Source organism: Castor canadensis, chromosome 4 (assembly GCF_047511655.1).
Source record: "Castor canadensis chromosome 4, mCasCan1.hap1v2, whole genome shotgun sequence".
Taxonomy (NCBI): Eukaryota; Metazoa; Chordata; class Mammalia; order Rodentia; family Castoridae; genus Castor; species Castor canadensis.
The window spans coordinates 123,337,055-123,350,290 of NC_133389.1; the positions used below are offsets into that span (position 1 = coordinate 123,337,055).

General features: G+C 35.9%; 1 protein-coding gene and 1 pseudogene across 4 annotated transcripts in view; one reads left to right on the plus strand and one right to left on the minus strand.

Moving 5' to 3' along the window:
* Ppig (peptidylprolyl isomerase G) overlaps positions 1–13,236 on the plus strand; it is a 41,551-nt gene that overhangs the window by 11,993 nt on the left and 16,322 nt on the right. For 3 of the 4 annotated variants that reach the window (XM_074071053.1, XM_074071054.1, XM_074071052.1), the window contains exons 2-8: positions 584–661; positions 757–831; positions 1,443–1,550; positions 2,300–2,344; positions 5,236–5,323; positions 8,821–8,850; positions 8,940–9,079. In XM_074071053.1, the coding sequence (XP_073927154.1) occupies positions 601–661; positions 757–831; positions 1,443–1,550; positions 2,300–2,344; positions 5,236–5,323; positions 8,821–8,850; positions 8,940–9,079 (547 nt within the window). In that variant the 5' untranslated portion in view covers positions 584–600. Of the gene's footprint in view, positions 1–583; positions 662–756; positions 832–1,442; positions 1,551–2,299; positions 2,345–5,235; positions 5,328–8,820; positions 8,851–8,939; positions 9,080–13,236 lie in introns of all 4 variants that reach the window. The other variant, XM_074071055.1, reaches the window with a different exon arrangement.
* Positions 4,152–4,513, minus strand: LOC109689223 (protein cornichon homolog 1 pseudogene; annotated as a pseudogene).

Genomic DNA, 13,236 nt, shown 5'->3' on the forward strand with positions numbered 1-13,236 from the left:
ACCTATAATCCATGAAACTTGGAAGGCAGGAAACCCTATATGAAAAACAAATTAAAAGCAAAAAGAAAAGTAGCCTTATGTACAAAACTTAATGATTTGCTTTTACTTGGACTTTATAACTGTCAAATATTTCTGTCATGAAAGAATGAGTGATTTTTGGTGTGCTTTAGAAATTTGAATGGTTTTCTTTTTAAAAAGTCTCATATTCAGAACTCTCGTTTTTGTTTTATCGGAGCAAAAGGATTGGATCAATTGTCCTTGGTTTGGTTTTTTTTTTTCTATTTAAAAGTAATCTCTCTTTTGGGTTAACTAGTCATACAGATTTGATACAATTTTCTGTTTGGGCTGGCAATGTATATTGAGTTGATAAAACAGAAATTTATTACATGATAATGGCTAAACTATTTTATCAAAAAATGCAACCTAATATCTAAAAAAGAGAATTAATAATCCATATGATTTACCTCATGGAACTAGATATCAAAATAAATTCAAGTTTATGCTCCACAGGAATGTTTTTTCAGATATTTGTGAAAACTTGCTTATTTTAGTATGCTTGCGTAAAACTGTATTTTACTCACAGGTTGAAGTATTGGAAACATGGGAATAAAGGTTCAACGTCCTCGATGTTTTTTTGACATTGCCATTAACAATCAACCTGGTAAGACTGTTAATTTTCCTAATTAACATTCATAAATCAGTATTTAAAATTTTAAATTAGTAAAGTACATTCAGCCAACTACCTTTTTTTTTCAGCTGGAAGAGTTGTCTTTGAATTATTTTCTGATGTATGCCCCAAAACGTGTGAGAACTTTCGTTGTCTTTGTACAGGTTGGTTCACATTTTCAACTGCTCAATAATTCTTAGAAACACTAGTTGTAAGCTGGATGTGGTGGTATATGCCTGTAATCCAGCTCTTGGGGGCTGAGGTAGAAGGATAAAGAGTTGGGAGGCCAGTCTGGGCTGCATGAAAAGACCCTATGCGGGGAAAAAAAAAAGTTGTAATGAGATTTTTATTTGACGTTGATTTCTACACTTTCCAGAAAAATGTGAATGATTTTCAAAGTGTTTTTTTTTTTTTTTTTTAAATCCTAAAGGTAGTAAAAATTCTCTTGTTAAAGAAATCTATAGGTTGGGCGCAGGTGGCTTATACCTATAATCCTAAACTACTCAGGAGGCAGAGATCAGGGGGATCTCGGCTCGAAGCCAGCCTGGACAAATAGTTCAAGAGACCCTATCACAAAAAAGGGCTGGCCGAGTGTCTCAAGGTATATGCCCTGTGTTCAAACCCCAGTACGGGGGAATTTAAAAAAAAAAAAAAAAGTCTTTAAAAGTTCAGGAGGTGGTATACTTTATAGGGCAAAAGCGTTTGTGATTAATTTTGCTTTAATATTCTTTGATTTCTTATTTACTAAATGGCCTACTCATGCTTCTTTCTACAGGTGAAAAGGGGACAGGGAAATCAACTCAGAAGCCATTACATTATAAGAGTTGTCTCTTTCACAGAGTTGTCAAGGATTTCATGGTACAGGGTGGTGACTTCAGTGAAGGTGAGACCTTGATTCTCACAAAAGAAAACCCTATTTGTATTCTTTGTCAAATGTCAAGGATCTTAAAGTTAGAAAAGTCCTAGCTACTCAGGAGACAGAGATCAGGAGGATCACAGTTTGAAGCCAGTCCCAGGCAAATAGTTCTTGAGATCCTATCTCAAAAGACCCATCACAAAAAGTTGGAGGAGTAGCTCAAGCGGTAGTCTGCCTAGCAAACATGAGGCCCTGAGTTCAAACTCTAGTACCACCAAAAAAAAAAAAAAGAGAAAAATCCTTAGAAGTCTTAGTCTAGTTTTTCGTCTCATTCTATTTACTCTTTAATCAAATACTTTGGAAAACTCATAGAAAGACATAAAAGAAGAAAGTACATAGAAAATAATTTTACACCATCCCCATTCCCTTTCTGCGGATTAAACCAGGGCCTTGTGTGTGCTAGGCAAGTACACTACCACTAAGCTATACAGTGTGGTTTTACCTGAACTTTTTATTGGAAAATTGTGGAAACTATTTTTAAAGATACTTTGAAAAATGTCATTAATTATTATGAAAAGACTTGTATAGACATCTGAATCGGTAAGATTGTCACATTCTTACCATAATATCACAGGAAAAAGTAATTTTGGATCTTGTCATTATTGACATTAAATTAATATAATTTCTGTGATTGAGTATTGTTGATTCAAAATAATTCAAGTACCTGCTTAGTTTACTGTCTTGAATTCTAAGAGTATAATGTTTTTCATTCTTAGGAAATGGACGAGGAGGAGAATCTATTTATGGAGGATTTTTTGAAGGTAACGTGTTTACATTTAAATATGTTCTTATTTTTTTTTTATCAATTTGATTCTTTATTGAATCAGTAACATTATTCATTAAATATACTAATACCCAACTGCCTTCAACTAATCTGAAAGTTAATTTTCTTATAATAAGTTTTACGTGATATACTTTTATCTTATTTTGTTTTCAGGACATCAGCACATCATAATTACTTGAGGAGTTGCTGATATGTACTAAACTCTTAGAATTGTAGTGCTAGAATAGGAACTTCGTAGCTCAAACTTAACCTTTATTAAAGGAAATTCAGCAGTATTTCTTAGTGAAAGTATCCAAAATTTTAGGAAATCCTCTTTTTCTATGAAAATCTTAAATCTCTTTGATATTCTATCATTTGCACATTTTTTCCAAATTCAAGTTTTCTCTCTGGATTTTTTTTTTTAATCTGAAGATTCTTTGGAGAAACTGTAAGCATGTGAATGAAGGAATAACTTAATGGCTTTCACCTTTATTTTTTTTCTTTTTTTTATTAGTGTATATTGTACAAAATAATAAATTTCATTATGGCATTTTCATTTGAATATATAAAATAGTGGGATCGTATTCACCATCACCCATCTTTCACTTTTGATACTCAGTGAATTTTATTTCAAATTCCACATGCTTTGTTCTCATATTACTCTTTCTTTTTTTTTTTTTTTTTTTTGCATCTTATTTCAGAGTCTTATTGTATTACACTAAAGGAGCAGCAGGACAGTTACACAATTCTTTCTCATTCATTTTTGGAAATACGAAGTATTTGGAATTTTTTTTTGGTGGCATGGGACTTGAACTCAGGGCCTCATGCTTATTAGGTAGGCGCTCTACCATCTGAGCCACTCTGCCACCAGTACTTACAAATTCTTAAGAATGCCTTTACCACCATATTAGAACAGTAAGCATAATATAACCAATTTCTTAATAAGTAATGTCTTACAAGTAAAAACACATTTAAAATAGCTTTACATGCAAGTAATTATATATATTATATACACATATAGATCCATGTATGTGTGTATATGTATATACTTTTTTGACTGTACTGGGGCTAGAACTCAGGGCTTCACGCTTGCTAGGCAGGTGCTCTACTCCTTGAGCCACACACCCCTCAGCCCAAATTCATTATCTATTTTTATGTAATGTTCACTTACGCTTAAGAATTAAAGCATGTATATTACTCTGAAAATATGGGAAATCTCTGGGATTCTATTCCAAGTCAGAAGAGGAAAATCCCACTCTTCTTATTTTTGTAAATGTATCCATATATAACCATCTATAAATGTGGTAACCTGTCATGTCTCCCACAAGTCATATATACATTTTTCATTTCATCAGAAGCACCTGATGACTATAGCTAATTTATACTTAAGATGGCATTTCAATAAAATCAAAATGAGACTTATAAGTTCCTATAAATAAATCTTCTAGTGGACTAAAAGCAGTCAGTAATTCAACCATTCACAGGATTATGGCTGTTCCTTAAGTAGTGCAAGTTCAAACTTGTCAATACCAGAAGTAATAATTATATATTAATTTATACATAATTCCATTTAAATACTTTATCCAAGTATAACATAAAAACAGTCTTTCCACAAGCAAACAATGTAGAAACATTGGAGTTTGATCTCACGGTCTTGCTCTTACTACTAGGCAGTCACTCTACTACTTGAGCTGCACCCCTAGCTCCATAGGTTTGTCTTGGAAACCAGATCTCCATAGATAGAGCCCCTTAACTTGATGGCTTTTTGCATGCATTTAGTTGGACCAATTCTTCTGTGTGTTGTTCTAAGAGCTCATCGAAACATAGATCATGCCATATAGGTAGTAAAAAACTGCTTAAAGGTAAAAAGCTAATTTGGGCCATCCTCTCTGGACAGTGTGCTAGAATGTTTGCATTCATAATGGTTATGGGGTCATAGAGTCCTGGTCCATCCATTACTGCTCTATTCATATACCTCCAAATATGATGTGCCAAGAGGGGCAGATTGAGAACTAGTGTAAGCCATTTTGCTACACAAAGAAACATGCTGTATAGGATTCTTGTAAGCAATCCTCATCTCATCAGATGCTATAATGTGCCAGATAGTGAAAAAGATGAATGCAGCAGTGAGCAGCAGCACCACCATATAGCAAAAGGCCAGTAACATAAACGCCGTGGCCAGGGAGGAGCTGGCAGCTGGGCCAGTGCTAGCGAAGAAAACTGTTCTGTGATCTAAGATTGGAAGACTAGTTTCTCTCTGCAATAAGTGATGCTATGGTAGAGGTTATGTTAATGAATCACAACTAAATAGTATTATGTGTGCTTCTCATTGCTCACAAGTGAAAAAGGTAAAATGTGAGTCTTATTTGGACTCTTACCATTTTGCTTTTTGTTTAGTTTTGTTTTTAACTCGGTGCTGGGGCAATCCCAGCACACATCCCCTAGGCAAGCAGGGGATAGAAAGTTTTCTGTATTTTGGGCAGGGGATATAGCTCTTTGGTAGAGTGCTTGCCTAGCATGTGTGAGGCCATGTGTTTAATTCCCAGCACCAGGAAGAATAAATTAAAATTTTAACCTAAAAATATGAGAGAGAAAATTGATTCACAGTTAATTCTTCCTTTGCAACCTAACTTTGATATCTAAATTGTACACAATTTAGATATCAACCTGATATCTAAGAACACTACCAACCTGGCGTAGTGGCACACACGCATAGTCCTAGCACTGGGAAGACTGAGGAGGATTGTGATTTCAAGGTCAACATGGACTAACTAGCAAAACCCTGTTAAACAAAACAAAAAAAGTAGCCTTTAGATTATGAGAAAGAGTGAAAATGAACTTTTTGGAGGTTATGCTTATAATGTAACTAAAAACTTTGTTTCTCTATAGATGAGAGTTTTGCTGTTAAACACAACAAAGAATTTCTCTTGTCAATGGCCAACAGAGGGAAGGATACAAATGGTTCACAGTTCTTCATGTAAGTATTTATCTGATTGTTTAATGAAGAGAAACATGGAATTATTGAAGGGGGAAGTTGAACTGAATTTCTAAAAGTTTTTAAATGATGGAAATTTGTCAAGAGGACATGAGAACGGACTTAAAGAAGTTTCTGCTGGCCAAATTAGAACAGTTTGAGCATAAATACAAATAACAATATATTATCAAAATAGTAATCCAGGAGTCCATACTGATACATATTAGTCCTTTAAATGCATTTTAGCTTTCTATAGTTTCAGTTACCCACAATTAACCATGGTCTGGAAATATTAAATGGGAAATTCCAAAAATAAGCAATTCTGACTGGCTTGATGAACTTTTTATGTCATTCTACCTGGGTTTGTGAATCCATGGTATGTACGCTACGTGCCCTTTAGTTATTTGATAGCCGCCTTGGTTGTTAGATCAGCTGTCAAGCTGTTACAGTACTTGTATTCAAGTAACCCTTATGTAGTAGCCTAACACTGTATTACAATGTCTATGTCATTCATTCATTTCATCTCATCACTTAGGCATCATATCTACTGGAGATTGAACTCTAAACTCAGTGCCTAGTAATTCCAATTGCTAACCAAACACTTGAGCCAGGTCCTTCTATCCTCTTTATTTTTTCTTCCATCACAGTAGTAGGATTGAACCAAGGGCCTTATGCATGCTAGCCAAATGCTTTACCACTTGAACTATGGTCCCAGCACTTTTGTTTTTATTTTGTTTCTGAGACAGTGTCTCCATGATATCTTAGCCCAGGCTGGCCTTAAACTCGTGATCCTCCTGCATCTGTCTCCTAGGTAGCTGGGATTACAGGTGTGAATCAACATGCCCAGCCTGTGTTCTGCTTTTTAAAAGAAACAACTTTAGCTTTGAGAGTTTCAGTTAAAAAAATTTTTTTAGGGCTGGCAGAGTAGCTCAAGCAGTAAGAGTGTCTGCTTAGCAAGTATGAGGCTCTGAGTTCAAACTCCAGTGCCACCAAAAATAATTTTTTTTGTGCAGTAAGATATATAATATACAGTTTACCATTTTAAGGGGCTAGAGGCAGGCTCAAGTGGTAGAATACCTGATTAGCAAGTACAAAGCCCTAAGTTCAAATTTCACTATGACCAGAAAAAGAATAAATTTTATCATTTTAGTCATATTGATATGACTGACTTTGTGCAGTTTAGTCATATTTATTATATTCCCAGTGTTATACAACCATTACCACAATCTGTTTCCAGAACTATTTAATCACCACAAAGACTGTGTTAACCATTTTTTTTCCCAGCTTCCTCTGGTAACCTCTAGTTTACTACTATAATTTGCCAATGTAGATACTTCATTTGTGTAGAATCATACTGTATTTGTTTTTTTGTGTCCAGGTTGTTTCACTAAGCATCTTTCCAGGTTCTTCCATATTGTAGCATGTATCAGGACCTCATTCCTTTTTATGGTGAAATGATAGTCCATTGTATCTTTACCATATTTGTTTGTCCATTCATCTGAGATGGATATTTCAGTTGTTTCTACCTTAAAGCTTATGTACATGATGCTGCAGTGAATATTAGTGCTTGAACTTCAGTTTCCAGTACTTTTGTTTGATTACATCTAGAAGTAGAGTTGCTGAGTCATATGCTAATTCTATATTTAGTTTTTTGAGGAACTACGGACTTTTTCCACAGCAGTTGCACCATTTTACGTTTCAAACAGCAATGTACAGGAATTCCAGTTTTCCCACATCCTTGCCAACATTGTTGTTGGCATCAGTGAAAGACCATAAAAGCAGCACAAATAATTTGGGGGTTACATGTAAATTTTAGTGAGCAAAGTTGAAAATACAGATTGTATGAAATGAGGAGAGACTATTATCTAGATGCAAAGGATATCTACACACACACTGTGAATGTAACATGTAATATAAATTTATACATCGTATACACCTAGCAAGTTCAAGTGGCCATAATGTTACAGTAAGGAAACAATAGTAGTTTATTAACTTAAAAGTTAGGTAAACTTAAAGACACATTTATGTGCTGTAATTTTCTTCGGTAGTGTCATATGTGCTTTAACCAAAGTTTAGCTTTGGTTTGTTCTTCCAACTTTCTAATGCCTTTTTTGATAAGCTGTTTTAAAATACTAATAAATCTTATACAATGTACATCTTTGGTACATAATAATATAGCCTTCCCCCCGCCTTTTCTTGTGGTGCTGTGGCTTGAACTCAGGGCCTTAAATATTTGTTGGCAAGTATGTTACTACTACAACCTTGCACCCCACTCCTTTTTTAGTTTGTTTTTCAGGTAGGGCCTTGTACTGTTGCCTGGGCTAGCCCCAGACTCTACCTCCTGAATAGCTGGGATTATAAATGTGTATCCCCACACCCAACTTGTTTTTAAGAAGAATTTCTCTCTCTTGCCCAGGCTTCTCTTCAAACTCCTGGGCTCAAGCTATCCTCCCACTTCAACCTCCCCACTAGCTGAACTATAGGGGCATGGACCACCATGGTTTATTTGGGGTTTTGACCCACGTTGTAATTCAGGTTTCTTTCTTCAACATGAAGTTTACTTAATGTCAAAGATAACAGACTTATAAGCCTAGCCAAGGTTGGTAATACAAATAAAACTGCTAGGACAAGAAACTAAGGTGTCAATCCCTGTGTTGAAGAAGTCAGGAATACTTAGCTCTGGTCAGTTATTCCATGTACCAGGTGCCACAGCTTTCAGGTATTTCAGAGAGGTGTGAAATCTGGATTTTTACCCAAGTGGACCATTTCTGTTGGGTTCAACAAAATATGTCTGAGGGCATCAGAATATAATCTACTCCCACCTCTGCCAAATCCCTCCATCCCCTTCCAGCTTTTAACTGTTTAAAGCAGTTTTTTGTTTTGCTTTTTTTTTTTTTTTGATGAGACAGGAGTTTGAACTCAGGACTTTGTGCTTGCTAAGCAAAGCAAGTATGCTACTGCTTGAGCCACACCTCCAGTCCATTTGGTTCTGGTTATTTTGGAGATGGGATCTCCAGAACTATTTGCCCAGACAGGCCCCAACCTTCAAGCCTCCCAGTATCAGCTTGTCAGTTAAGTAGGATTACAACATGAGCCACTGTTCTGTGGCTAAGTGTTTAAAGTTTTAAGAATGAAAAGCACTATTGTTAAAGCCATAAACTTGTAGAATTTTGATAATGTTGATATAGTTGAATATTATATAACCATTAATATTCAGTAGAAATTAAGTTACTTGCAAGAAACACAAAAGCGATAGAAGTGTCAACTTTAAATCCAGGTTTTTAAGAAAAAGTGTTGCTGTTATAGTTTTCACATTATATGAAAAATATTTTCTGTTCTACTTAAGATTAAGGAAATTTGATTTTGTTATGTTAAGGTTGTATGTAATTTCTGTGTTTTCAGCTCTTTCCAATGCAGTTATTTTCTTTTCCTTTTTAGAGATGCTAACTTTGTTTTTCTCTGACTTTATTTTTATTCTTCTATCTGATGACTTCCTAAAGAACAACGAAGCCAACTCCTCATTTAGATGGGTAAAGTTTATTTTGATATTTTATACCTTACTTTAAATTAATATTTTAAAAATAAGCTTTTATTTAGTCATCTTCACTTGACTCTTTAGGCATCATGTTGTTTTTGGGCAAGTGATCTCTGGTCAAGAAGTTGTGAGAGAGATAGAAAACCAGAAAACAGATGCAGCTAGCAAACCATTTGCTGAGGTACGGATACTCAGTTGTGGAGAGCTAATTCCCAAATCTAAAGGTAAGAACAAGTACATATTTCAGGGGAACTTACTCATAAAATAAGCAGAGAAGCTTAGACTAGTTGACAAAAAGTTCATAGTAAAGCTGATATAAGTATGAAGGTTTTATGTTTTAAAATATATTTCATGCTTTTATTTTGCTAATTTATTAATTTTAATTGATTATATGACAGTACTATGCTTTGAAATATGTATATATTGTAGATTGGCTACATTGACATGTTATCACCTCACTTGTTTTTCTGTGGTGAGAAAACTTATAATCAGCTCTTGGTTATTTTTAACAATAACGTTTTTTGTTTGCTTTTGGGGGATTTTTGAGATGGGGTTTCTCAGCTTTTGGGGGTGGGGAGGGTAACTAAGGTTTGAACTCAGGGTCTTGCACTTGCCATCTTTCTGGCTCAGCCACCCAAGTAGCTGGATGGTGCTGGCCATAGTGCCTGGCTTGCAATCACTGTTACTAAGGATAGCCACAATGTTGTACAGTAGATCTCTTAAACTTATCCTTCTGTCTAACTTAAATTTTGTGTTCTTTGAGGTGTGAAGGGCAGGATCTCAATGTGAGGCCCAGGCTAGCCTTAAACTTCTGCTTCTCGTCTCCCTAGCCTCACGAGTGCTGAGATTTCAGGAGAGTACCACCTCACCTGTTTCATTCTTGGCATTTTTGTGGGTTTATTTTATTTCTTTTTAAATTTATTTGTTTATTTATTTTTTATTTGAGGTAGTTTCTTTTCTATGTAGTTCAGGCAGTCTTGAACTCATGGTCCTTCTGCCTCAGCCTCCCAGGTCTGGGATTACAGGTATGCAGCACATCCAGCTCAAAGTCTTGTTAATACTTCTGTGTAGCATGTCTAGGGTGTCTGCTTGGACTAGAGATAGATGAATCAAGTCCATCTTATTTGGAATTGCTCTATTCCCTTTTCCAAGATTTCTATCATATCTAAAAAGCTTCCCTTTTTTTTTCAATCTACAATCTACTCACTTTAAGTGACACTGTACCTATAAAGGCCTTTGTGAGTGCTCTACTTTCTTCAGCCCTTATTTCACATTCTTAAATAGTTCATTTCTGCTAGACTGCTTGTTTTGAAAATATGCACTTGTGCAATTGATATATTAGAAAACAATTTGAACATAATAACTGATTTCATATTTGCATATGCATGATTTTGTCTACAAGAAATTCTAAATGAATGCAGAAAGCCTTACATGGCTGAACAGCTTCATAGGAATATGCAAAAAATACAAACTCACATGCTGTAGCCCTTGGATACTTCCACAGGCAAGTTCCTGGTATTTTTTAAAAAGCCATATTTATTATTGTATTTTTTAATTATTTAATATAGATAAAATTGTAGTGCCATTTTATTTGTTTTTTATCTTTCCTTTTTGTTTTTTTTTTAAGTGTGTCACAGATGAATATTTTGAGTGCTGTGCTCCTAATTTTTTTTTTTTTTTGCAGTACTGGGGCTTGAACTCAGGGCCTACACCTTGAGCCCCTCCACCAGCCCTTTTTTATGTTGGTTGTTTTCAAGATAGGGTCTCACAAACTGTTTGCCTGGGCTGGCATTGAATTGCAATCCTCCTGAGCTCTGCCTCCTGAGTAGCTACGATTATAGGCATGAGCCACTGGTGCCTGACTCCTAATATTTTTGTTATAAGCCTGTTACTCTTTTCAGTTTTTTGAAACAGATTTCACTTTGTAGACCAGGCTGGCCTCAAACTCTTGTTCTTCCTGCTTTAGCCTCCCAAGTTCTGGGATTCCATGTGTACACCACCACAGCAAAGCCATGTTGTCTTGACTAGTTTTTCATGGTATTGTGCTTTATAGGAACACTTATGTTATGCTACAGAAGAACTGAGTATACTTCTCCAAAATTTCCACTTACCTCTTGCTCTTATTAACCATTCTTTTTTTATTTTTTTTCATTTTTCTTTTATTATTCATATGTGCATGCAAGGCTTGGTTCATTCCTCCCCCCTGCCCCCACCCCCTCCCTTACCACCCACTCCGCCCGCTCCCTCCCCCCCTCAATACCCAGCAGAAACTATTTTGCCCTTATTTCTAATTTTGTTGTAGAGAGAGTATAAGCTATAATAGGAAGGAACAAGGGTTTTTGCTGGTTGAGATAAGGATAGCTATACAGGGAGTTGACTCACATTGATTTCCTGTGCGTGGGTGTTACCTTCTAGGTTAATTCTTTTTGATCTAACCTTTTCTCTAGTACCTGTTCCCCTTTTCCTATTGGCCTCAGTTGCTTTAAGGTATCTGCTTTAGTTTCTCTGCGTTAAGGGCAACAAATGCTAGCTAGTTTTTCAGATGTCTTACCTATCCTCACCCCTTCCTTGTGTGCTCTCGCTTTTATCATGTGCTCATAGTCCAATCCCCTTGTTGTGTTTGCCCTTGATCTAATGTCCACATATGAGGGAGGACATACGATTTTTGGTCTTTTGGGCCAGGCTAACCTCACTCAGAATGATGTTCTCCAATTCCATCCATTTACCAGCGAATGATAACATTTCGTTCTTCTTCATGGCTGCATAAAATTCCATTGTGTATAGATACCACATTTTCTTAATCCATTCGTCAGTGGTGGGGCATCTTGGCTGTTTCCATAAATTGGCTATTGTGAATAGTGCCGCAATAAACATGGATGTGCAGGTGCCTCTGGAGTAACAGTCTTTTGGGTATATCCCCAAGAGTGGTATTGCTGGATCAAATGGTAGATCGATGTCCAGCTTTTTAAGCAGCCTCCAAATTTTTTTCCAGAGTGGTTGTACTAGTCTACATTCCCACCAACAGTGTAAGAGGGTTCCTTCCCCCCCCCCCATCCTCACCAACACCTGTTGGTGGTGTTGCTGATGATGGCTATTCTAACGGGTGAGGTGGAATCTTAGCATGGTTTTAATTTGCATTTCCTTTATTGCTAGAGATGGTGAGCATTTTTTCATGTGTTTTCTGGCCATTTGAATTTCTTCTTTTGAGAAAGTTCTGTTTAGTTCACTTGCCCATTTCTTTATTGGTTCATTAGTTTTGGGAGAATTTAGTTTTTTAAGTTCCCTGTATATTCTGGTTATCAGTCCTTTGTCTGATGTATAGTTGGCAAATATTTTCTCCCACTCTGTGGGTGTTCTCTTCAGTTTAGAGACCATTTCTTTTGATGAACAGAAGCTTTTTAGTTTTATGAGGTCCCATTTATCTATGCTATCTCTTAGTTGCTGTGCTGCTGGGGTTTCATTGAGAAAGTTCTTACCTATACCTACTAACTCCAGAGTATTTCCTACTCTTTCTTGTATCAACTTAAGAGTTTGGGGTCTGATATTAAGATCCTTGATCCATTTTGAGTTAATCTTGGTATAGGGTGATATACATGGATCTAGTTTCAGTTTTTTGCAGACTGCTAACCAGTTTTCCCAGCAGTTTTTGTTGAAGAGGCTGCTATTTCTCCATTGTATATTTTCAGCTCCTTTGTCAAAGATAAGTTGGTTATAATTGTGTGGCTTCATATCTGGATCCTCTATTCTGTTCCACTGGTCTTCATGTCTGTTTTTGTGCCAGTACCATGCTGTTTTCATTGTTATTGCTTTGTAATATAGTTTGAAGTCAGATATTGTGATACCTCCTGCATCGTTCTTTTGAATGAGTATTACCTTGGCTATTCGTGGCCTCTTGTGTTTCCATATAAATTTAACAGTAGATTTTTCAATCTCTTTAATGAATGTCATTGGAATTTTGATGGGAATTGCATTAAACATGTAGATTACTTTTGGGAGTATCGACATTTTTACTATGTTGATTCTACCAATCCATGAGCATGGGAGATCTCTCCACTTTCTATAGTCTTCCTCAATCTCTTTCTTCAGAAGTGTATAGTTTTCCTTGTAGAGGTCTTTCACATCTTTTGTTAGGTTTACACCTAGGTATTTGATTTTGTTTGAGGCTATTGTAAATGGAATTGTTTTCATACATTCTTTTTCCGTTTGCTCATTGTTAGTGTATAGAAATGCTAATGATTTTTCTATGTTGATTTTATATCCTGCTACCTTGCTATAGCTATTGATGATGTCTAGAAGCTTCTGAGTAGAGTTTTTTGGGTCTTTAAGGTATAGGATCATGTCGTCTGCAAATAGGGATATTTTGACAGTTTCTTTACCTATT